The 23,834-nt window shown below is 35.0% G+C and overlaps 2 protein-coding genes across 5 annotated transcripts; both read right to left on the bottom strand.

Moving 5' to 3' along the window:
- Window positions 1-99: 99 nt before the first annotated feature.
- LOC140835823 (phospholipase SGR2-like) lies at window positions 100-18,338 on the bottom strand. Of its 2 annotated transcripts, XM_073201236.1 has the most exons (21): window positions 17,477-18,337; window positions 16,164-16,264; window positions 15,809-16,000; window positions 9,971-10,126; window positions 9,189-9,260; window positions 8,955-9,107; window positions 8,335-8,385; window positions 7,218-7,388; window positions 5,993-6,142; window positions 5,124-5,189; window positions 4,480-5,013; window positions 4,348-4,402; window positions 4,115-4,245; window positions 3,347-3,419; window positions 2,403-2,505; window positions 2,233-2,326; window positions 2,050-2,112; window positions 1,271-1,319; window positions 1,060-1,163; window positions 865-911; window positions 100-741 (listed from the first exon to the last, which is right to left on the bottom strand). In XM_073201236.1, the coding sequence occupies exons 1-21, from the start codon at window positions 17,679-17,681 to the stop codon at window positions 513-515; spliced, it is 2,799 nt and encodes a 932-aa protein (XP_073057337.1). In that variant the 5' UTR covers window positions 17,682-18,337; the 3' UTR covers window positions 100-512. The 2 variants fall into 2 exon arrangements, with proteins under 2 accessions (XP_073057337.1, XP_073057341.1); XM_073201240.1 differs by lacking the exons at window positions 100-741; window positions 865-911 and having other exon boundaries at window positions 1,059-1,177; window positions 17,477-18,338.
- A 1,638-nt stretch (window positions 18,339-19,976) lies between these two features.
- Window positions 19,977-22,876, bottom strand: LOC140835810 (CBS domain-containing protein CBSX3, mitochondrial-like). 3 transcript variants are annotated; one of them, XM_073201218.1, is made up of 6 exons: window positions 22,725-22,876; window positions 21,441-21,703; window positions 21,244-21,325; window positions 20,534-20,607; window positions 20,386-20,446; window positions 19,977-20,262 (listed from the first exon to the last, which is right to left on the bottom strand). In XM_073201218.1, exons 2-6 carry the CDS (start codon window positions 21,696-21,698, stop codon window positions 20,120-20,122), a joined length of 618 nt encoding a protein of 205 aa, XP_073057319.1. In that variant the 5' UTR covers window positions 21,699-21,703; window positions 22,725-22,876; the 3' UTR covers window positions 19,977-20,119. The 3 variants fall into 3 exon arrangements, with proteins under 3 accessions (XP_073057319.1, XP_073057324.1, XP_073057330.1); XM_073201223.1 differs by having other exon boundaries at window positions 22,730-22,874; XM_073201229.1 differs by having other exon boundaries at window positions 22,629-22,769.
- Window positions 22,877-23,834: the final 958 nt, after the last annotated feature.

The raw sequence follows: 23,834 nt of genomic DNA, 5'->3' as shown, positions 1-23,834 counted from the left end.
TTTTCATTCTCGAGTTTGAATGATTTAACAATAGATTTGAGCCACAGGTATGATGGTATTATATTAGTAGAACTCAGTTCGAGAACAGCTACGTAATAATAAGAATCTGCCAAATAACATGATACGAAAGTAGCATTGGTAAAAATCAATTATACACTTAAGGAGAAGGTGAAAGGTGTAGTATCATTAACAATGTGCGTAACCGCATGTTGCCCTTCACACACTTTTTTTGTTTGCTTCACAACACCTAAATGTTTTTTTTTTTGGGGCAAACGAACTATAATTTTTTGATGCTGAATCCCACTTTCAATTTGCTGCCGTAACACTTCAGAAGAACAAAATATACCTAGCTGATTTCGACTGATCGAGCCGACATTTGTATGACACACATCAGTTGTTCCTTGTTTGTTCCACAAATTTCCTCTTACACATGGCTACAAATTTGGGCAAAGCTGAATGTATTGTCGAGAAACAAATTATTTCTGCACGTGACAGACGTGAAATGATATCGTTCAGTCACTCATAATTTTCTTTGCTCTTCGGGAGAAATTTTTTATCAGCACGGTATCACCAAAGGTCAAAGGGAGTTCTTCATCAGCCAATTCCCTAGGATCGGACCAGCCCTTCGTGATACTCTCGTCTTTTGGGTGTTGCTCACTTGGTAAGGAAGGTTCATCTGGTATATCACGATATAAGTGCTTTAACATGAAAAGAACGGTATCGTTATCTCTCCAATAGTTTCTGTGAAGAAATAATCATTCGAAGTTAAAAGTTCAGCACTCAGTACAACAAGCTGCCAAAGCACGGAACCCAACAGTGATCTAAATGAAATTTGATAGGTTATAATCGAAAAGGTGCGCTTACGTATGTGCCCCAATAGCCGATACATATGGGTGGCGAAAGGTTTTATCCTGCATCAGTAAAAGCCATAGAGAAAAAAATAATCAGCCAAGTAGAGAACATACCTGAGGTTTGAACTGGTATAATCAGCAAATTACAAAACATGCCTAAAGATGTAACAATTGCTCTAGAATATATAATCAAAGGAAGAGCACATACTTGTAAAACATGATCAATTTGCCCATCTCCACTTCCTGTTAGCTTCTCCATCATAATCGAGCCATATGATCTCTCTTCCTTCTCTTGGATATGTTCACCTTCCTCTGCATGAGATATTCTAAATCCTTCAGTGTATGAAAGTCTTCCAGCCTCTATTGCATGAATAACAGCAAACAATATGTAGGAATTGAACCATAGAAAGAATGCTTACCACAATGGGCATTTTCACTTCTTGATTGGCAGAGTGTAAGCACTTTAACCTAAGCAAAAATAAGACTTGTAGGTAATATAACAGTTAAGTCTATTTTACATATTAATCATTTACAAACAAAACAGGAATATGCTGACTTGTGACAACATGATACAATCCACAGAATGACAGAAAATAATAAAATCCGCTTGTATAATTGCACTTACCTATATACTCAAACACTAACGATGAGAATTTTACAAGCAATAATCTCATCAAGTCAAAGAAGAAACCTATTATTTTATGCCATCCAAAATCAGCTTTGTACTCCCCAATAAAATATAAGAAAGTATAATCACAGCAATTATGTCTGGAAAAGTAACAATTTATACGTGCTCTATTCATCCGTGTCGATTTCTAATTTATCACAAAAACAGAAGACTGCACAATTATTTGAGCAAGAACTGTTTCTCACATGTTCAAACTTTATATCGATCTTTAATGTTTTAAAGGAATATACACAAACAAAACCGGTTAATGCTTCCTAAATGGTTAACCAATTGAACAAAGTGGATTCCCCGAGTATCAATACCAGGCAGACATAATCTTTACTCCATATAAATAATACTGATGGTGATAACGTAACCTATATATGTGTGTGCGACACAATATATATCGGTAAGAGAAAAAAAAATTTGATTTGTTTCTACCAAGGTTACATCAGTCAAGAGGGGATAAAATACAAAAGGGAAATAACACAAATCATCATCAACGGAGCATCAATAGACAAATCTACCTACCTGAATAGCGCTCATGTGACCCACCATAGACTTAGAATGTGAAGCCAATCCTTCCCTGAATTCCTGAGTGACATTGTATCAGTACATCAAGTGGCATTATTAGTTATCAGTAATCACAACCTTTTGGTTTCATAATGAAAGAATGCAGATCATAAACCATTTCGGACTTTCTAATGCACCAACCTGAAACCCAACATACAGCCGCTTCCCACCTCTGTGGTAAGGGATAATAACTGCCCGTTTGTGTATAAATTCTTTACAGATCAGTGGTTCTATTCTGAAAGGAATTTAATTTATCCGATTAATTAGAATTTATTCATGAATAATCCTGTTCATAGCTGTACAAGACGGACCTATATGCCACAGGATCATAAGGATGAAAGATGTTAAACATTCGCTGACATGCTGGCATCTCCTCGTTTATGTTTTCCTCTCCCCAGTATTCTTTCCCTTCGCCTAGAATCCAAACAGTAGAAAGTATCTTACACAACAATCACAAGCTCAATTGATAAATAGAATGGACAAAAAACTAAAGAGAAATCAAGACATCTTCAAAAGTAGTTCTCTATTGATCAAACCAGTCTAACTTCAAAAAAATGAGAAATTAAGACAGCTTCGCTATTTTATCTACAACAATGTTTTCATAACCAAACCGGGCTACTTTAAAAAACATGGTTCAAGCAAACGGTCGGATCGAAACACTATTATATTATATAAAATAATAATATAATATATAATATATTTTAAACCAAAATATCTTAAATGTGTACATAAATAATAATTAAAAAAATTCCAAAGTTTAAAATCTAAATAATATACATATAATCAAATCATAATATATATATATATATATATATATATATATAAATATAAAACACCAAAAAACGAAATTTTAAATGTAAAAAATAAATTTTTTTGAAAGGGATATAAGAAATAATCAAATTCTAAAAAAAAATTTAAAGGTTGAACCGGTTGGACCGGTTTTTAACTGGTTCACATGGCCGGTGCGACCGATTTGACAGCTAAAACGATTTATGGGCTTGTTCTGGACCGGACCCATAATGGTTCTCGAACGAACCGACCGGATCTACAGAACAGAATCCAGAGAACCTGTATTTCATTCAATTAAGATCTTAGTTACTGCTTTTCCCTGCAACCAAATGGAGTCTTAAAAGATATTATTTTGAAGTAAGAAATGATTCTTTCCCAGAGCTTCAAGATTCCTAGCTCTTCAAAACATGGGAAAAATGACAAAAACTAAAATAGGCGCATGCAAGTATTAGGTCTTAGTTATTACCAATTCCAATGCGAATATTACGAAGGGAAAGAAACACTCCAAGAGGAGACCCAACAGCAAAAAATGTGTCAACCTGAAATAAAAATCCTTGTGTATAAGCTTATATAGCCTGTGCATAAGTTGCATAAAAAAAGAAAGATGATGGTGATATGATATTATAAAGAGGCATGTAAAGTGGGTGTACGACAAAATCATTGGTCACAGAGATATGAGACAAGAAGTTGTGGCTTATCCGCGAGAAACTAGAGTGATACTCCATTTCACATGAAATTGAAATGGGAAGATGGCCTACTTAATACTGTTTTGGCTAAGAAATCTTGTGCAAATATAGAATATCCAGCAAGGGGTGTAAGAGCCCATTTTCAAGTTTCACCAGCTCAATTTTCTTGCCTCCAATAGGATCAAAGACCAATGCCACAATAATAGATATCAGAGCAAGCAGCCTAGGACTTGTGGTAAACAAATTACTATGTGGAGTAAAGTGCTACAAAATGGAGAGCAAAGAACCCGAGGGACAAACCACCGAAGAGATCCATGGCTAAATCCCATTCACTGGAGACGGTCAAATATTGATGAGGCTTAATGTCTGAAGACGCATTGGATCTAAATGAAATTTTTACTAATTATAACTTCTGACTAAAATCCGACATGCATGGTGAATTAAGTGCTCCATATCAAATGCATTCTGTAGGTTACGATGCAAACTCGTGCATGGCTTATACAAGCTACTGACCAGATAGCAAACAACAAAAAATGAGAGAAATTTACCTCAAATTCTAACTTTGTGTATCTTATTAGAGGAGTGTAATTCTTCAAGGAATCTTCAAGCTCTGGCCGAACATTCTTGTAATCAGATTGACTCACAGCTGCGGTAGTCTTTTTAGCATTCTCTGGTAACTCTTTGCATCAGACACAAACATATAAACAATCAGAACTTCCAGAACTGAACAACTACAGTCCAAAAAGAATGTTTACATCATCTTCAATCACACAGCCCATACCATCATTAGCACATTCAGCTTCAATTTTTTTTATTTTTGCCTTTAGCAAACGAATCTGGAACTCAAGTGAGTGGCAAGAATGTCAAACAGTATACCAGAATAAGAAACTCAAAGAATAGTCAAAGGAACCACCTCTTCCTTCATTAATTTAATTGCTTCATCTTTATCATTATCAAAGATATCCTCATCATCTTTATCACCATCACACAGCACAACCTCACTGCTCATGATATTAGGGTCATCTACCATATAACTTTTATAGGAGCCCATGAGATTCGAATTGCCAAAAGAATAGTTAACATTTTCATCTGAGGACAAGGCATCATTTGTTTTCTGGTAATCAATATCTGTGGTATTGGATTCATCAGAAACCGATAATGCAGGAGGTCCCAATGGAATACATGATCCCTGCATAGATTCTTCCACAATATCTTGGTTATCCACATGGCCAACAATGCTCTCAATATCAACATTCTCAGATCTCTCATCCCCTATATTTGACATGAAATTACAGTCAGAAGATATATTATTCCTGATAGAATAATTTGCCTCATTTCGTCGTTCTTTGTACATCCACTCCATCGGGAAATTTGAATACAACTTTTCTTGATGACAAAGGATATCATAAGCTAGAACACTTCCCAAAGAGTGACCATACAGGGAAACCTACAAAGTAGATTTAAAATTGGACAATTCAGTCTAACAAAAAGTTTTAATGTCAGCTTATTATGCTCAAATTAAATTGGCAGCTTTCTTTTTGTTTTTTGCCTCAGTACCTTTCCATCATAACCAGGATTCCTCTTTAAGAACTTCAAATACAATCTATTAAGTTGATTGGATACCTGAACAAGATGCAAACACTTTACAAATTAACAATTGCCCTAGACACATTTGTTAACAGATATCATCGATCAAATAGAAAGAATAAGATGGTTATTTGACTGATGAAAAGGAATAAAAAATTTGAATTTTTTTGGCAAGTAATGATCTTGCCAGTTCAATGAGAACATGAAAATCAATATTTATGATTACAATCGTCAAGTAGCATGAAGGGGAATATGGGGACTGAAGGTGATGTGGGTGTGGGTTTCAGGGGGTTTTAGGATAGTACGGAGCACCAAGTTTTTAGTTATGGCACTCACATCCTGCTGTAAAAATAGACCCGGCCAACACTCATCTCCTTGTTTACAAACACACAAATTTATTATTTCCACCTTTTGGTTTTCCTCTCTTGCACATAGCCCCCTTACTGTCCGATTCAAATCAAAACAAATCCATGTTTTGGTGCAGAAAAAAGGGCACATGTATTTTAAAAGTAACATTCACCAAGCTAAAAGAAAATAAATATAAAATAAAAAGAGCAAACCCCTCATTTTTTAGGTTCTTGCTCAGGTTGGCATATGATTCATCAAACTAGTACCTTGACAAGTGATCAATGATAATTAAACAACCACCATGAAAAGATAGATATAACAACTCCTTATATGATATGACTGCAAGTGTGAGATCCTGATACGGTTTTCAGAGGATGAACAAGACAAGACTTTCAGATTAATACAAGAGTATCATCAAGACATGAAAAGAAATAAGAGACATTCAAGACTTGCAAGGTGCTACAAACAAAAGTGATTAAATGAGGGGGTACCGAGTCAATAATGTCCTGACAATGAACAGGGCTCATGTAGTATAATATGTCATGAACAGTCGCACTCAACATCGTACGCAGCCCTCGGACGCCATCTAAGGTGATTTTTTCAACTGAAGCTTCACCACCAAGCGTCAAGCCCTTCCGCCACTGGAAAAAAGACAAGGAACAAAAAGGAGCGCATGATGATCACGGAGTTGAATAGACACCATAAGATAAATCACAAGAAACATAAGTATTTAAAATACAGAACGTCAGCAAATTCCAAATTCACAGCCAGCAGCCCGATAGTTACCCATCAGGTAGCCAGTTAACACAAAATAAAATTCAACTGAAGTAAATAACCAGTAACGGACTTACAATAATCTCCACAAAGCAATGCCCTTGAATGAAACCTAAATCTACCTTAGTAAAAGGTTCTACGATTAGAAAATCCCTCCGCAGTAAATAAACAGCAAAGTCATGCACGAGAATCCTCATAAATGGCAGAACTTCTGACAACCCAATACAACTAGTGGTTGAGGGTCACCAAAAGAGATCACATTATTTACTACTTCACTACTTGAGATCAACAGCGAGAGGCAGCCAAGCAAGCATTTTCACCACTAAGTTATTTGGTTTACCTCGTTGACAATACCTTCTTCAAGTGGCCACTGATATCTTTTATTAATACCCCACAATAATCCCATTGCTTTCATAAAATGAAATGATCAAAGAATGAACAAGAATGTGGATTACATCTTAGCAGAGAAATCAGGAAATAATAATGGTATACAAAAGATTGATAATTCTGGTAAATACAGCCATTTGTCTCCCCAAAATACTTCTTTTAAGTTAAAAACAACTAGGTTTCTTAATCCTGGGCTCAGGAAGCTCTGACATTGAACTTTATAAAGACTGTTGCTTTCTCTCTCTCTCTATATATATATATTTTAGTATTACCCTCTGCAACACTGAAACAACCATCATATAGTCCTTAGTCTGATAACCCACTTTACCCATCATTACCATACTCTGAGCTTTTCGTAATAAAGTTTCTGTAGATTTTCAGCTATTGGCATCATGAAAATCCCAGCTGTCATTCTTCCGTTTTTTGTTCTGGGAATACATTCTAAAACTTGTCTTACATCAAAGGAGGACAAATGGAAGAACCATAGGACATACGCCAATCCATAAAAAACAAAAAGGTCCACATAACTTTACAATGTTATTGAGTGAACCAGACCTGGCATGGTATAAAAATGACTCTTTGGGTGCCACGTTGGTGAGAAGTTAGGTGTCTTTCGGCGAGCCTTTCCGTTACGTGTCGATGAGTTGCAACATCATCTACCAAATTAGACTTCTCCAGCCTTTGACCAATACCATGAATCACAAATACTAGATGTCGAACAGGAACCTACGACAAAAGAAAGTAGTTTACTACTCGTAACTTGGCAGGTTCTAACTCTGAAATTTTATAATCATCACTAAATGTGAGAGGAAATATAAAAGAAAAAAACAGGAAGGCTAGGTAACTGCCAGGTTGAAATCAGAATATACAAGAATTTTTATCAAACTTCAGAAAATAGAGCAATACACACCAAAGTCAAAAGCTCCAATATATTTACATTCAAATCTACAATTAAAGAACCATCAAGTAAAAAAAAAACAACTTCATTTCAGAAACACTCATGAGCAGACCGACAAGTCACAAGTAGCAACACATACCTAAAAAAATAATATGAGCCAATGATTTGATACACATTTAACTATTTTTATCAGCGTCTTTGTCTTTGAACAACTTGAAAACAGATCCAGCATGTAAAAAAAGTCAGCACAGACTGACAAGATACACATTATTTCTCATTTATCACCAAGTTTTTCAACTGAAGCAATTATCATCAGAAATTCTTGCCATCCGACTGTCGATGTTGAAAATCCTGAGAATGAGAATATAAGATAGCCATGATGTGAAAAAGGAAAATAAACTAAAAGTTAGAGGATATATGATGAGAAATCTGCCAAACTTCTCTCTAAGGTCTTTCAGTCTTAGAAGACACATCAGGGTAAAAGACAAAAGAGTCAAATTCAAAGATAATTTATCGACTCTGCTATTTCACAGTGAGAATAAGAATTTCAAGGACACAAAATGCAGCATACAAGAAGTGCAATCTTCACCACATAAGTCAATTCCATTAATCACCATGATAACTAATAATTCAGAGTAGGATGGGAACCAATAATCAATATCAATAGACTTTTAATTACCTAGTCCAGGAAAATCATTTATCTGATTGAATATACATCAGAACTATCAAAACATGTCAGAACATATAACTACTCCTCAACATTGTTTGGCGTACCTGCGAACAGTAATCGTCCATTTCCTCCTCCTTCTCTTGACGTAATTCATCCTGAAATATGGAAGACAAAATGCATGGTGCTTTTCATTTTCATTTCTGAGAACAAGAAAGAGGTATAAACTCAATTCATCAAGACATCCTATATGTTCACTTCTTACAAAAGTTATAGAGATGAAAAATTCTACTGTGGATTTTTAGAATGAAACTTTCTGACAGTTTTGGGAGTAAGAAACAGAAAAGCCAGCATAGTCAAAGATATCCACAAAAAGTCCAACACCTCTTTATAATGCCTCTATTTTGATAGGAAAAAAAGCTCACACTTTCACATTAATTTTATATCCATGCAAATGTTGCAAACTTGTAGTTCAGAAATAATATATAAATTTACGCGTATAAAATAACAATATCAAATATCTCAACTTTGACAAGTTTGTATTCGAGTTCATGTCGAATAATCAGATATGATTTAGTTCATTATATTACATTTAGTAATCACTAAAAGGATCGATGGTTGCGGTGATAAAAATGCTTCAATAATGTCCACTTAACCTAAGTTCTCTACTTCGCATGGAAATGGCATATTTGTTCATAAAACAACAGTTATAACTGCAAAACAATACTTGAGTTGGTTTTTTTGATTGAGGGGAAGCATATCCTCGTCTTAGCTTAATGTTGTTCCCTCCAAAACCTATAACACTTGAAATCCCGGAAGCATCAACATTTAGCCAAGATTCCCATGTGTCATCTTCCCCGGTGAAAATGGCGTGCAACCCCTGCAACCAGAAAGTGTGTAAAAGACAATTTCAATTTAATAACAATGAAAAATAACCATCAATAAATGAAGAGGATCGTACCGTGGTTGAGCCTTGTAAATCAACACGAGCGGCAAAGAGACCTGATGGTTGAAAGGTCCTTCTATGCCAAACCTGAAAACATGGCACCCAGCTTCATGTATTAGTCTTTTGAAAGTTAATACACCCTAATTCAAAGACTTAAAGCCCAAACCCAAAAATATGAAAAAACAATAATGAAAAACCACGTCATAAATTGATTGAAGGCTTAACACATTATCCCCGAAAGAAGGACAAAATCAGACGAAGACTCTTAGTTTAAAGGTGTGTTTTATGGGGTTGGTAAGATAAGAGAGTGATATATAGTCATATGATAAAAGGTTTGGTAACAAGTTAAGTAAATGTATGAGACATTTAGTCAACTGTTTGTTTGCATGATTAAATGTAAATCACATTTACACATTTATAATCATTCCTCCAAAATCTACAAATGGTTCCATGAGAAATAAAATGAGCGGAAGCCAAGTAATTTACCATTTAATTCAGTCTATTGTAGCTCCGACAAAAAACAACTCACCAATATGGTGAGATATTTTGTCAACAAAATATACAATTTACGAACAACAGCCCATGTATTTATTGAAGGAAATGAAAATGTGAAGCATACATGTGATGAGGGATCAGTGTTTATCTATCCTCCTCTTATTAGGTCAACAAAAAACGCCCTAAATGACAATAATTATGCTCCTGAACTCAAGAAACTCGAGAACAAGAAAGAAATAGGTAGTTGAAGAACAATAAAGAGGACCATCTAGTAATAGAATCAAAAGATAGAATTTTGGAACCTGACTGCGATATGCATATTCCAGTTGCTCAGAAATATCTTCACGTAGTGGAAGCCAGTCAAGACCACCTTTACGAGCAAACCAGTGACCTCGTAACACACGCCGATTCTCACCATTCCAATAAACAGGAAAACAATGTCTCTTGGCCAAATCTACCTGCAAAATAAGGCTATCAGAAATATTGTGGTTTTGACAGAGAGCTGATGCATACATGATGTGGGGGTCCTAGTTTGAAGAAAACAGACATGATCAAGGCTTGGAAAAGTATTGAGAAATACATTCTGAAGCACAGGAGAGAAGCGCAAGCAACTTTCTTCTGGAAAGTGAACTGAATGTAGGGAGTTCCCAATAGATTGCAAATACAAACACCTAGAAAATTCATCAACAGCTCGATTGTCATGGGCTCCTTGGCTTACCAAGAAGATTTGACTGTGGAAATCCAAATAAAATATGATTTTAAGCTGATTGATATCTTTTATTTGATTATTTGTAGGTTGAATGGATGAGATAATTCTCATAGGATTGTGAGTTCGGATACAGTATATTTTAGGATATGATTATCTTTTTATATTTAGTTAGGATAAGGTGATCTTTATTTTGGAGGATTGAATCTATTTATCTTTTAAATCAATGGATTCTCCTATATATTGAAGGATCGAATCAATAAAGGATATAAAAAAATTATTCACAATCTTGTCTTATAAGATCTAATGTTCTCTCCCAACGAGCTTTAAAATCAAGATATAAAGAGGATCTCTTTAACGAGCCTCAAATTTAAAATGTTCTGAATCTTAACAATCAACCCATCAGTCACCCCATTAAAGTGTCCATAATTTAGGTCATAACATTGGCTTCATACCAAACTATTTGCATCAAAAACAAACACAAGTTAATTCGATATATCAGGCTAGTGATGTCAGAAAATGTTAGTTATATTATTTTTCATTAACGACAACTAGCACATCCACATCTCATCAAAATGTGTGTATGAGAAAAAAATTTAGCAGGATCAATTATCTTGTGCGAGCCTTGACAAAGGCATGATGGTAATGGTATGACTTTCAGAAACAAAATTACCCCAAGATTTTTTCCCATGGAGTAAATAAGTTAAAACAATTTTTAGTAGGGTAAATTTTTTCTCGTGCAAGATAACAAAGGCAGAATATTACACTTAGTCTTAATATGCAGTAAATAAAAACCACGAGAGATTTTTGTTTAAAGAATACTGAAGACCAAGTATTTAATCTGGATATAGAATCCCTTCATCATTTGAAATGTCCGCATTGTTTCACCAAAAATACTAATTTACAAAATTCCTTCAACGATGTAGGAATTAGTCGTTGTTCATATAAAAGCTCGATAGGATATCCATATGCAAACAACACTCGAGGATCACTTATCCTAAATAACATATTGTAGTTATAACTTATAAATGCATGGTTAATGTTTCAATGACAAACTTCAGCGTATTGCAACATATTATACAAGATGAAAGCCACGTCCTTTTCTTGGATAATTTGATGAATGGAAAAGTAACGAGACTGGAAAACTAATAGTGCAGATGTGAAAAACTGCAGCAAGTTCAAATGCAAGAATCACAATGAGACAATAATACTATTTTCCAAACTAAATGTTGTCTAATACTAGCCCAGCTCTCCAGCCACATTAACTTTATTCTCCACAGTTTTAAGTATGGTTGATAGAAAAACAAATCATAGTTTGCATTAAAGTGCCTGATAGGAGAACTGTAAAGAATTGCATTATACTTAATTTTCTAAAAAAGAAGGATTGCTGTTATTCTTATCCATCAGTCAAGAGCTAAGATTTGATATCTCTCTCGAAGAGGCCCTTTACCTTTATAAAACTGATGAAATCTTTTAACCTTGAAATAACCTGTCCATTCAAAAAACATTGGAGAAAAACGAATGTGATACACTCGTCTCACATTAGTTGAAATGAAAGTTTAAAATGTTTTATAAGGGATAATACCCATTTTCGTCCTTTTCGTTAACCGCTTTTCTCATTTCAGTCCTTCATGATTTTTGACTGCTTAATTAATCCTTCATATTTTCAAAATATTCCCAAATTGGTCCCTACCGTTATCCTGATGTGAAAGTTAACGTTGACTTGACATTAGCGACGGGTTTTCAAAACTTCGTCGCTAATTAGCGACGGTTTAATATTTTCATAAAATAAAAAAAATTAATTTTAATAATTTAAAAAAAAACTTAGAATCAGACTATGCTAACAATATTAATGATCTTAACTAACACTTAAAAATTTACAAAAAATTAAAGCGAAAAAGTTTACCCTAAGTCGAAACTAAAATCGTGTAAGAGAGAAAAATTTTAAGTGTTGTGAAGTGGTGTAGATAAATGGAAAGAGAGTATTTTTATAGACAGTTTGCGACGGGTTTTGGTAACACCGTCGCTAATTGCGACGGTAATATTATTAACCTTGAAGTATAGACGGTTTTGCAATCACCGTCACTATTTTACCAAAAGCATAAAGCAAACTGTCTATAAATATACTCTCTTTTTATTTTCATACACCCCACTTCACAACACTTAAAATTTTTTTTTCTTACACGATTTTAGTTTCGACTTAGGGTAAACTTTTTCGCTTTAATTTTTTGTAAATTTTTAAGTGTTAGTTAAGATCATTAATATTATTAGCATAGTCTGATTCTAAGTTTTTTTAAAAAAAAATTATTAAAAGTAATTTTTTATTTTATGGAAATATTAAACAGTCGCTAATTAGCGACGGTTTGTAAAAAGTCGTCGCTAATTAGCGACGGTATTAAATAGCCGTCGCTAATTAGCGACGGTTTAATATTTCCATAAAATAAAAAATTACTTTTAATAATTTTTTTTAAAAAAAACTTAAAATTTATTTTATGGAAATAGCAGCGACGCTAATTAGCGACGGCTTTTGAAAAACCGTCGCTAATGTCTACCGTTTTTCACAAGTCAACGTTAACCTTAACGTGAGGGTAACGGTAGGGACCAATTCGGGAATATTTTGAAAACACGAAGGATTAATTAAGCAGTCAAAAATTGTGAGGGACTGAAATGGGAAAAGCGGTTAACGAAAAGGACGAAAATGGGTATTATCCCTGTTTTATAAAGATTACAACAGACTCCCAATTTAGTTTAACCATTTTCGTAAAGTAAGGACGGATACAATGTAATTGCTATAAGGGCTCATTGTGCAGTCGCACAAGTGCGGGCCTAGTCCCAGGGCTTGACAGTATGATATCAGAGATGACCACCGATAGCAAATAAGTGTGATGCAGGGTAAAGTGCAACGTAGCTGAGAACCATCTCTTGAACCTGTAGGGCAAGATATTACATCACAAAAGCCACATCTTGAAATTGTATGATCCATCTCTAGACTCTCGGCTCTAGTGGATTGAGGGGCAAGCCACGACGAGGACGTCGCGTTATGATGGGTTGGGAAGAATGGTTGACAAGGCAAAAAAAGATGATCTGGTACAAGGCCTTGAGGTTGGTAGACAAAAGGTCCATAGTACCATCAGTTTTGCGGATGATACTTTATTCTTAGCAAGGTCACTGGAACATTTGTTGGCAATCGTGGATATTCTCAATGGCTTTGGCCGTCATTCCGGACTAAAAATAAATTGGGAAAAAAGTGAATTGATGGGAATGAATATCTTGTGATTGGACGAAGGGATGTACGATCCTAGCCGAGGGCAATTTGGATGCAAAAAAAAAGTTGGGCGTGGATTATCATACTTATTGATCCTTTGTGTGATGGCAACCAGTGAGGGCCATGGAATTCGGGAGGTTTTTTTACACGGCGGATTGCTCTTTAAAGGATGGTACCAAAAATTTGTTGGCTGAGTTGGAACTAACTTTGTGTATAAAACGTTTATTCTTTCAGATTATTCCGGGGAGGTCGGCTTCATAATTACTTGGTGATAAGGACTCGTTCTTTGATCTGGTTCCATGCCGACCTATTATTTTATGTCGTTATAAGAGTGCCTAATCATGTGGCACTTAAGATTGGAAAATTATGAGGAATTTTTCTTTGGATGGGCGCCGATGGGGAAAATCATGTCATATAGTGAATGGGAGCAAGTCTGCAAACCAAAGGATATGGGAGGATTGGGAATGGGAAATATCAGCTTAAGAAACAAGGCACTACTAGGGAAATGGTGGTGGAGAGGGTCGGTGGAAAAAAAAACCCTGTGGAAAAAGGTTATTACCAGTCTTCATGGTTATCACGAAAACGGATGGGATTTGGGGTTGGCTGAGAAATCGACGTCCAGAAGTCCTTGGAAATGCATTTCTCGATCTTTCCCGGCTTTTCACCAATTGGTTAGAGGAGTGTTCAGAGAGGGTAACATCATTCGTTTTTGGGAGGACGAGTGGGTGGGGGAGTCTCCTTTAAAGAGCGTTTTCATTCTTTGTTTCTGATTTCTACTGTCACTAACAAGCCAATCTCTAATTTTCTAGCTGAGACTTTTAGTCTTGACAGCTCTGTCATCAGTTGGGACTTAAGATTTAGAAGAAATTTGAGGGAGATAGGTACTAGATTCGGTTAGGGTTCAGCGGGGTGTTGGGGACTTTAGATTGTGGTTGGGGGATTCCTCGGGTTTGTTTTCTGTACAGTCTTTCTATAACTCATTTTTCATTCTTCCAAATATTGAGTCTTTTTCTTTCATCCGGAATATCTGGGATGTACCTGTACCACCGAAAGTTCATGTTTTCTCGTGGATTGTGGCATTGGTGAAATTACAGACTTGCGACTCTGTGCAAAGAAGGTGGACAGCATGCGCTTTATGCCTGAATTGGTGTTGTCTTTGCCGGATGAAAGAGGAAAACCAGGATCATTTATTTTTGCACTGTTCATTCTCTTATAGCATCTGGCTGAAGGTGTTACAAGAAATGGGTTTTCTGTGGATTTTTCCGAAGCCGACAAAAGATATGTTTTTGTTGAAACCAAGTTGGCATGTAGGGAGAAGACACTTGAGATTTTGGTCTATGATTGTTCATTGCACATTTTGGTCGATATGGCTGGAAAGAAACTCGAGAATTTTTGAAGATAAGTCGATGTCGCTGGAGGAAGTACGGGAAAAAATAAAAATCAGGGTTGCAAGTTGGTCGGTATTATTGACAGAATATAAATATCTTATTATCTCGGATATAGTTAAGGATTGGAAATATGTTTGGTCGTGATAACGGCGGTGTTATTTTGTACTCTTTTTAATTAATCTGCGGATTGCTTATCCGCAATTGTAAACCTTAATTTCAATCTAATAAAAAGTTGTTTCTACTCAAAAAAAATCCGCGCTATATAAACACTGCTCTATCCAATGTGCTCATGTTCTACTCACTCACACGCTCCTCACTCACCCATTCTAGAGTTGTCTCAAGTCAAACAAACTTAATTTTAGAGTTTTTAAGTACTGAGCACTCGAAAAGAACATACACCTTGATAATATGAGTAGTACATGTCAAATCTTTTTAAGCCCCTCATTTTGGTATGGGGTATGACAACGAATGATATGCCCAGTTCCATATTTAAATTTGAAAAGCAATTTCAGAATTTAGTCTTGGTTCTGCAATGGAGCCTGATAGCCATCCTCACTCCAAGCTGAAGATAGAAGATCTTTTTTTTTTACCAGGTTGTTGTGTAGATGTGATTGTTTTAGAATACCAGCCAACATTCTCATCCCGATAAACAGAAATTTTAAAAATCTATTAGTTACTTTGACGAGAATAAGGAATGGTTACGGCTAAACGCTCTCACATTTCTCACTTTACCGGCCACCATTATACAGTAATACTGTAAGAGGACTACTGAAAACAGTACCTCGTACAACCCTCCCTTTACAGGGACACCAACTCTATCTTCTTCAGTTGCATACTGCTTCCATTTGGAACTCTCCGATGAAAAATGTTTCATCTGCATATTTGAACTGGAAATAATACTAGACTGCCCCCTTGGACCTTCACTACACTCAGCAAACTCTTTCCACCAACTTGAAAGCAACTCGTCCTCTCTCTGTTAAAACGCAAAAGAGCACCTCAGTAATTTTAACAAGTTTATTATAAATAATGAATGCTTTTGTATATTCTTTGAATACACAACATGTTTCCACTTTCATAAGTAAGAACTTGAGCAACGAAAACAAATGAAAAGAAGGAAAATTACATTACGGCATTACCTGCAAAAAAGATGCCTCTACCGCAAGAGAATCCCTCATACCAAATCGAAAATAATCACCTTTTCCCACAATTTCTGTTCGAGGAATTAACGCAGCAAGTTCTGCCACAGCAAGCAATAGACATTACACATAATGTTATACCACACATCCAAAGCATGTGCTTTTTTATCGTATGAATCTCATTATATCAATAAGTTAAGCATATGGATAATGGTCATAAGTAGTTTAGATTGGACACTCGAGGTAGTTGATCTAATAAAAGGTTCCTCCCGAGTAAGCATGCCCACAAAAGCAGGAGTTGCCTCAGAACCCACAATTCATAGCATAAAACACAATTTATTTAAAACACCACAGCTTCCTCCTTCTAAAGAATCGGGGAATTTCAAAGAGTACTTCATAGTATCCTTGTCCCATGTAAAGCATAAACAGCAGTCGGCAAGCCACAAGCTTAAAGTTCCTTAACCATGGCAGGGCTCCTTTTTCACTTGATTAAAGTAGAACTTGCTCCTAAAGCATATTAATAAAATCACACTTTCAGAATCTACTACTTCCTTTTGCTGCCTCCACTATTTCCGGCAAACTAGCTTCCAGCCCATGGATTTTTGCCTTCCTAACTCATGGGCTGACTCTAGATTAATTGATCAAAGCTCTTGATTTGTATAGTCTACATTTTTCATTCTTTCTTCTTTGCTTTTAAGAAGATAATAATTTATTATGTATGAAATATGCCTAAAAATTTAATTAAAATGGAGTTTCTACACGTCAGATGCTAATGCATGCCATTCCTAACTTATTTATTAGTTTAGCCAACCTACCACTATTTAAAATGATTGTTTGTTACAAGAAGAAATCCTCTTTACATATTAGGATCTACATAAATGAAGATCCCTGTGCTTATCACACAGACAAAGAAGCCAAAAAGGTGAAGGCAATCATGATAGAATCAACCAGAAACAGATACCATCTGCTTCATGTCCCTCACATCTCCCTCAACCCTTTTGATCTCCACAGGATCACAAGAAGTTCGTATAAGAGTACAAGATAAATTTGATATCTGTCATTTGATCAGCTATTCATGGGATAATAACATCTGAATATACTGTACACAATCCCTATGTCTGTGGCCACAATTTGGGATGCTCCAATCAATATTCAAATCTCACAAGCAACCTTTGTGGGATAATCAAGTAAATGAAAGCAGTAAAACTATAGATAATGCAGATTAAAAAAGATCCAAACACAATAACTTTCTGAGGTATATTTCCAGATAAAATAAGAGAAATTCCTTCAAAGTTCAATGAATAGGTGCTGACCATTTACAGCCAAAGGAACCTTGCAGAAGTACCACCGAACATCGCCACCATCGGAGGGGCTGTTAGTGCGAGCAAGGTATTTCTGCCTGCCTTCACATTGATCAATCTCATTAGCCAATCTCCTTATATTAGATGGCGTGTTCTTTAACATGTCCGGTGAGGTCTCATCAACCTCCCCAGCACCAGCCCCCACATTCAGTTCCATTATTTCCGTCTTTTTCACCTCAAAATAATCAAATTTATCATAGGTTTCACTCCATATATATATTATAAAAAACACAAGTACTACATTAACGTTGGGGATTCCTTTGCTTTATCCAAAATTCCTTCCCAAACACGCACCTTTTCCAGCTGACTCAACATATACCAAGAAAATAATCAACAACAAACGGAATATCAGCAAAAACACCAAACGGGATCCATCCGCTTTCCTTTTTTCTCACCGCTACTCAACAAATTTCGGATTTTAGACCAAAACGGTATGAATCATGCTATTCCCCCAAACTTCAATCCATAAAACTGGAGGAAATCGTCAATCGAAGTTATTTAATGAAGAAGATCGAGCAATCATAAATCATTTAACCTAAATTCCAATAATGGGATGGGATGATCTTCGCGACATGCATTGAAGAAATTCAATGCATGCTCAAACTATGATACTGTCAGGACACATTAACGTGCCGTAATCAAAGAAAGATTACAGGCCCAATGGCGAATCCAAAAGAAGAAAATCAATGAAGGGAAAACTTTTGTAAATTTCAAATCGTAAACATGGAAAAAAGATCGATAACGGGATGGGGGAGCGGAGCAGGTGTTGAATGTCAGGTTCCACGATCTCCAAATGAGAGTCTCAATCGCCTCATTCGGATTTTAATATATTATTATTTATTTATAATAAAAGACTAACTTCTTCCTAATACAAAATAAATTTCACATGTTCCACGCACACATTTTATTTATTTATTTAATTAATTAATGTCATGTAATAATAGGTTACAAATTATTTGCTTCGTTGACCAACAATAAAATGTGAGCATTTTAAGAGAGTGGACGTGTGACCTAACATGGACATCGCCGATCAGGTTCGATTTTTTCCAATTGTGAATTGACAAAATTAGTCTTTTATGTACAAAAATAAGACATGACGTATATATTTTGGTTTTTTAACTATGGGATCGAGAGAAATGGGAAAAGAAATTATTGACTTGATATTTCTATATTACCGCATCAAATTATTTATGCCAAATTAAAGCAGTTGACCAATTAGGTAATGGGTTGTATAAAAAAAGCAGTTGACCAATTAGGTAATGGGTTGTATAAAAAAGGATTAAGTAAGGTTGTGTTTGGGAGATGATCTGAAATCTATATATTTGGATTATAGTTTTATTGTTTATAATGAAATAATATATCAAATCTTAAATCAACATATTACTTATTTTACATATTAGTAAGACAAAGTAGAATAAATTTCAAATAATATTATTATGGATAATGGATTAACTTGAAATTCACCTATGATTAACATAAAATATTATAAAAAAAACATGCGAGAAGTAAATTTGAAATTTATCATTTTATTGCTCTACCAAAAAACAAAATTAAAATTTATAGATTCAAAATCCATCAATTGAAATACAATCTAACAGACCATCCATAATACCAATAAATTAATGGCAAATCAAAGGGATGTGGCCAAGAAAATTAACTAACTTTGACAATTTAATGTTTCTATATTTTCAGATTACGAAAATCAATAAAACGGTTCTGTTTTACTAACACAAAGCAAGTTTCTGAAAAATCGGATGTCCAATTGTTGGGTAAACTGGATGATTTTCAATCGGGTTGTTTTTATTTTTAGAATTGCACTTTATTCAATTTTAAATAAATATAACTAACTCTTCATATTTTGTCTCTTTTACTTTCTATGAGCTAGGCATCCCATCTTCCTATTCTCTATCATTTTTCAAAGTCTATTTTTTAAAAAATATTTTAGATAGTTCCTATTAAACTTGGAGAAAATACAAATACTAAAAAAGTCAATGGGGTTAAATATAAAAACCTCTCTCTTTTTTCACGGGAAAATTCGTAAATAACCTCGATCAACTATTTAATAAACATTAGAAGGTCATTTTCTTAATTAAATAATGACGGTGGTTAAAAAACAAAATACCCATTTTTTCCCACAAAGAATAAAGGGCCAATGTTTGGTTTCACATTGTACATAAAAAGAACGAGAAAGAATCACGTGGGATGAATTTGTAAGGTCAAAAACATATGATTGGATTTTCTTATTTGAGCAATTTTACCATACAACTCAAATTACTTGAGATTTTTTTTTGTGCCTATTTTTCAAATTTATACTAAATTTGCTTTGTGTTAGTGATATTAAATTGAAGTTGTAATTATGCTGGCAGGTAAAGAAAAGAAAGAAGAAAATAAGTTTTGAAGAATGAGAGCCACAGGTTCATATGAGGTTGTTTGTTGCTGATTTTGAGCATCATTGATCATTCCCAACACACAAGCATGCATCTTATTGCTGATAAAAGTTTTGTAGATTCCATCTTTATCCAAACATTCGTAAGACAAAGCTTGCATCAGACACATTTACAATATTAAGAGGTTATTTTCTTGGCCCTCGCCTCCCTAGTATCCTCCCTGTATAAACGCATTCAAGCGATTCAGTTCTTCCCGATGCTCGCTCACTACAGCACGGACCACATCTCCTATGGACACCATGCCCATCATTCCCGTTTCATCGATCACCGGAATGTGCCTGATACGGTTATCTGCGAACCAAGAATTTCATTTGTAAATCAGAAGTTTTTTTTTTTACTTCAAGAACCGTTTATGTGATCTAAATTTGCACTTTCTTGATTTTGTCATATGATAGCATGTGGGAAACAAGTTACCTGTCATGAGTTGCATTGCTTTCAGCACTTTGGTGTCTGGCGTTACCGTAATGAGTTTGTTCTGCGTGCAATTTACATATAACATGAGACTTGAGACGTGTTTCTAATTTTTCAACGAGGCTCGTTTCGACTTTCGAGTATACTATACCTCTTCGGTCATGATGTCCCCAACCTTTGTTGACTTGGATGACCGTCCTTGAACGATGATTTTCCTCAGATAATCTGAATCCACAGTAGAAAAAAGTATATAATAAAAAATAACTATGCTAGATTCAGTTCTTTGAAGAAATCTAGTGATCTTGTCAATGTAGAATTTCAAACCGGAAGAATCTGCCATACCATCCTTTAAATTCCTTTTTCCATCTACTTTAGCGATAAATGGCATGCAAATAACAAAGAGTAGAACAGAGATTACAAGCTTTAAGTATATTATGTCGAAGGTGAAGCTAAAGGAATCAATGTGAAATGGTTATATATGTCGAGAAAACAATCTCAACCTGTTTGTTTTTGTTTATCAAGTATACAATTGCATTGAAATACCATGGAATGGTTTATTACATGTCATCAATGAATTATCTTGCTTTACATAAAACAGTACAAAAGCATATGAAATTAGACAACTACAAGAAATTTAGAGGTCCCTCAAACCCAAGAATGGTCTCAGAGATCAAGTTCTTTGAGAGGTCAAACTCACATTTTTTATTAAAAAAAATAGATATAAAATTCTTTAAATTATTTTTGGGGGATGGTTGAATCTCTGCTTGAATCGGAGACCTCCAAAATGTAAAAATCTTGAGAAATGCCTCATCCACCGAGGAAGCCTTAGCATTTTGTAGCATTATAGAAATGTATATGTACCTCTTTCTGTGATGATTCCAGCAATTGACTTCTGTTCTCCTGGTTGAACAACCACCAAAGCTCCAACATTGTGCTGTGTCATCTGTAGTAGACTTGCGATATTCAGTCATTTTCATAATAAAGTCGACTGATAAAATGATGAAAATTTATGAAGAAAAGCGAACTGATACAAGACTGAAAAATTATGATACTCTCACCGATTTAACAGCATCATACACAGTGTCATCTGTCGTGCACCAAAGCCAGGACCCATCAGCGCTTTTTCCTTTTCCTTTCAGAATATCGGATATCGTGGTGCTTTCAAACCCATGCTCTTCCATACGAGCAGCCGAGGCTGATTCGTGGCGTGTTAACATAAGAGGCCGCATGACAGAAGGCACTAAACGCACATGACGTAGAACAGCATTCTTGAGCACATTCCCATGAGAAAATATAGCTTGAATTCCTCCTTGCATTGTTCCTATAATAAAAGAATAGAACAGTACATCTCCAAACAAATTAATCGCGGACATGGCATATCACGCAAAACATATGCTAAGAATTCTGGTCTGGTTAGTCTACATATCAGAGTTATATCCTAAGCAGAAACGTTTTAAAGAAGCCAACTAATCTTAAAAAGTTTCATATTATGACAGAAATGGATTCGCGTTATAGACGCCTATGGTATTCACCTCTAAGTGATGATGTCCTTAAATCCCACAATTCGTTAACAACAGTACATAACTTCGATGACATAAAAAAGGTTTAACTAAATATCATAACCCCGATTTGACTAGATAAATCTTGAAACTCATCTTAAACATCATTTCTGGCAAGTACACCAAAAGACTACTCTCATTCATATGCACATATCAGCAACAAATAGTGTCCAGTGAGTCTAGGCCTTTGTGTCCAAGACCAGTACTAAAGAGACCGAAGGAAGGTTCTCTGTTGGTGTTATGAAAGAAGATGGAAAGGCAATCCAAACGCTCAAGTACCTATATACGTTTTGTTCACTCCTTTCTGGAATCGAATCGAGAAATCTATACTCTTCGGGATAGTATCACGAGCTTCCGACAAATTGTTCATAGAAAAAGAGAATTTATCGACAACCATTATCGCAACAGCCGATGAAACTGGACGTCATCCTTAACCATCAACGTTCTTATTAATCTGTATCTCGGCGTATATTTTTGGGGGCATATATAAATACAACATGAATAATTTCTATCCAAAAACAAATACCACATTTAGCAAACCATTTCGACGTCAAATTTCTCAGCCTATCCCGCCGCAGCTATATCTCAATTCTCAGCATAAAATTATGAATGCATTCACTCAAGATTAACGAAGAATCCCACAAAAGAAACACTGCTTTTTCAAAAAAAAAAATTAAAAAAAATAACCTGATTTTCAAGAATCGCCAAAACAAGCAATCCCTTCGCAGATACACAAACACACAGACAAAGAATATGGTAAAGATTTGTGCAAAGGATCGGTACCTCACCCGTTGAAAGTGGAGTCACCTTCACCAGCTGAGTTAAAGTTGCAGCAGAAGTCCCCAGAAATAAAATGTAACCCTCCTTTTAGAATATTATTTTGAATAAATATGTAGCGAGAAGTTCAGTTGTCAGATACGGTTAGTAAAGCAGTTTTAAAGATACATGGAATATCAAAAATTTATTTTTTATTTTTTCGAAAATTAAATAGGTATTTTTGTATTTTAATATTTTATAAAAAAAATATACTAACATCTTTGCACCAATTAAAAAGCTAACGAGCTCAAATATTTTGATGATATTTAATAAATCAATTATGAAAATGACAAATAGACAAAATGATTAAAAAGAAAATTTAATTTGTTATAAGTCACATGTCAATCCGATGAGTAGGTCTCTTGTGAGACGGTCTTGTGAATCTTTATCTGTGAGACATGTCAACCATACCGATATTCACACTAAAAAGTAATACTTTTAGTACAAAAAGTAATATTTTTTCATGGATGGTCCAAATAAGATATATGTCTCACATTTTTGCTCAAACATATTAGACTAGTTCGGACGTTATATATACTAACTGGACATTGTCGATTGTCGTACACGTGTCATCCAGCTCGATCTTTTAGTGTCCAACTAGAATAGATAATGTTCGAACTAATCTAGTCGATATAAAATACGACTTAGTAACAAAATGAGTTTTTTTTCTAACTATTTTGTCCGCTATCATTTTGATAACTAGTTTTTAAAATATCATCGAAACATTTCAGCTATCTAAATTTTTTAACAGTTGTAAAAGGTGTTTGTTCAACTTTTATCGAAAGTTGAGATCTAGGTTTAGATAATGTGAATTTTCAACATTTTACTGTGATTATTGGTGGAAAAAACTCAAAAAGCATTTCCTTTTCCCATGATCTGACCACGACCCTTTCAGCGGACCATTTGTTTGTTTTTATAATCTATTAGAAACACGAATCAGATTATTATACCACCAGCAACTATTCTAAAAATATATATATATATATATATATATATATATAGGAAATTGATATCCCTGGGCGCCCTTTGGTGAGCGCCCAGTGGGCGACAGCTCACATGTGCAGTTTATTTTTTTTT

This window comes from Primulina eburnea, chromosome 1 (assembly GCF_022965805.1).
Source record: "Primulina eburnea isolate SZY01 chromosome 1, ASM2296580v1, whole genome shotgun sequence".
Lineage (NCBI taxonomy): Eukaryota > Viridiplantae > Streptophyta > Magnoliopsida > Lamiales > Gesneriaceae > Primulina > Primulina eburnea.
This window is presented reverse-complemented; position numbering and strand designations above follow the sequence as displayed.

Excerpts from the sequence above, each read along its gene's own strand:
- LOC140835810 (XM_073201218.1), bottom strand. The coding sequence starts at position 21,698 with ATGCAAGGAGGAATTCAAGCTATATTTTCTCATGGGAATGTGCTCAAG. Across the intron at positions 20,608-21,243 it reads TGGAATCATCACAGAAAGAG|ATTATCTGAGGAAAATCATC; the intron begins GTACATATACAT and ends CTGTGGATTCAG. Across the intron at positions 20,263-20,385 it reads AGCAATGCAACTCATGACAG|ATAACCGTATCAGGCACATT; the intron begins GTAACTTGTTTC and ends CTTGGTTCGCAG.
- LOC140835823 (XM_073201236.1), bottom strand. The coding sequence starts at position 17,681 with ATGGAACTGAATGTGGGGGCTGGTGCTGGGGAGGTTGATGAGACCTCA. Across the intron at positions 9,108-9,188 it reads ATTTACAAGGCTCAACCACG|GGGTTGCACGCCATTTTCAC; the intron begins GTACGATCCTCT and ends TTCTGGTTGCAG. Across the intron at positions 1,164-1,270 it reads AAGTGAAAATGCCCATTGTG|AGGAAGGTGAACATATCCAA; the intron begins GTAAGCATTCTT and ends TATCTCATGCAG.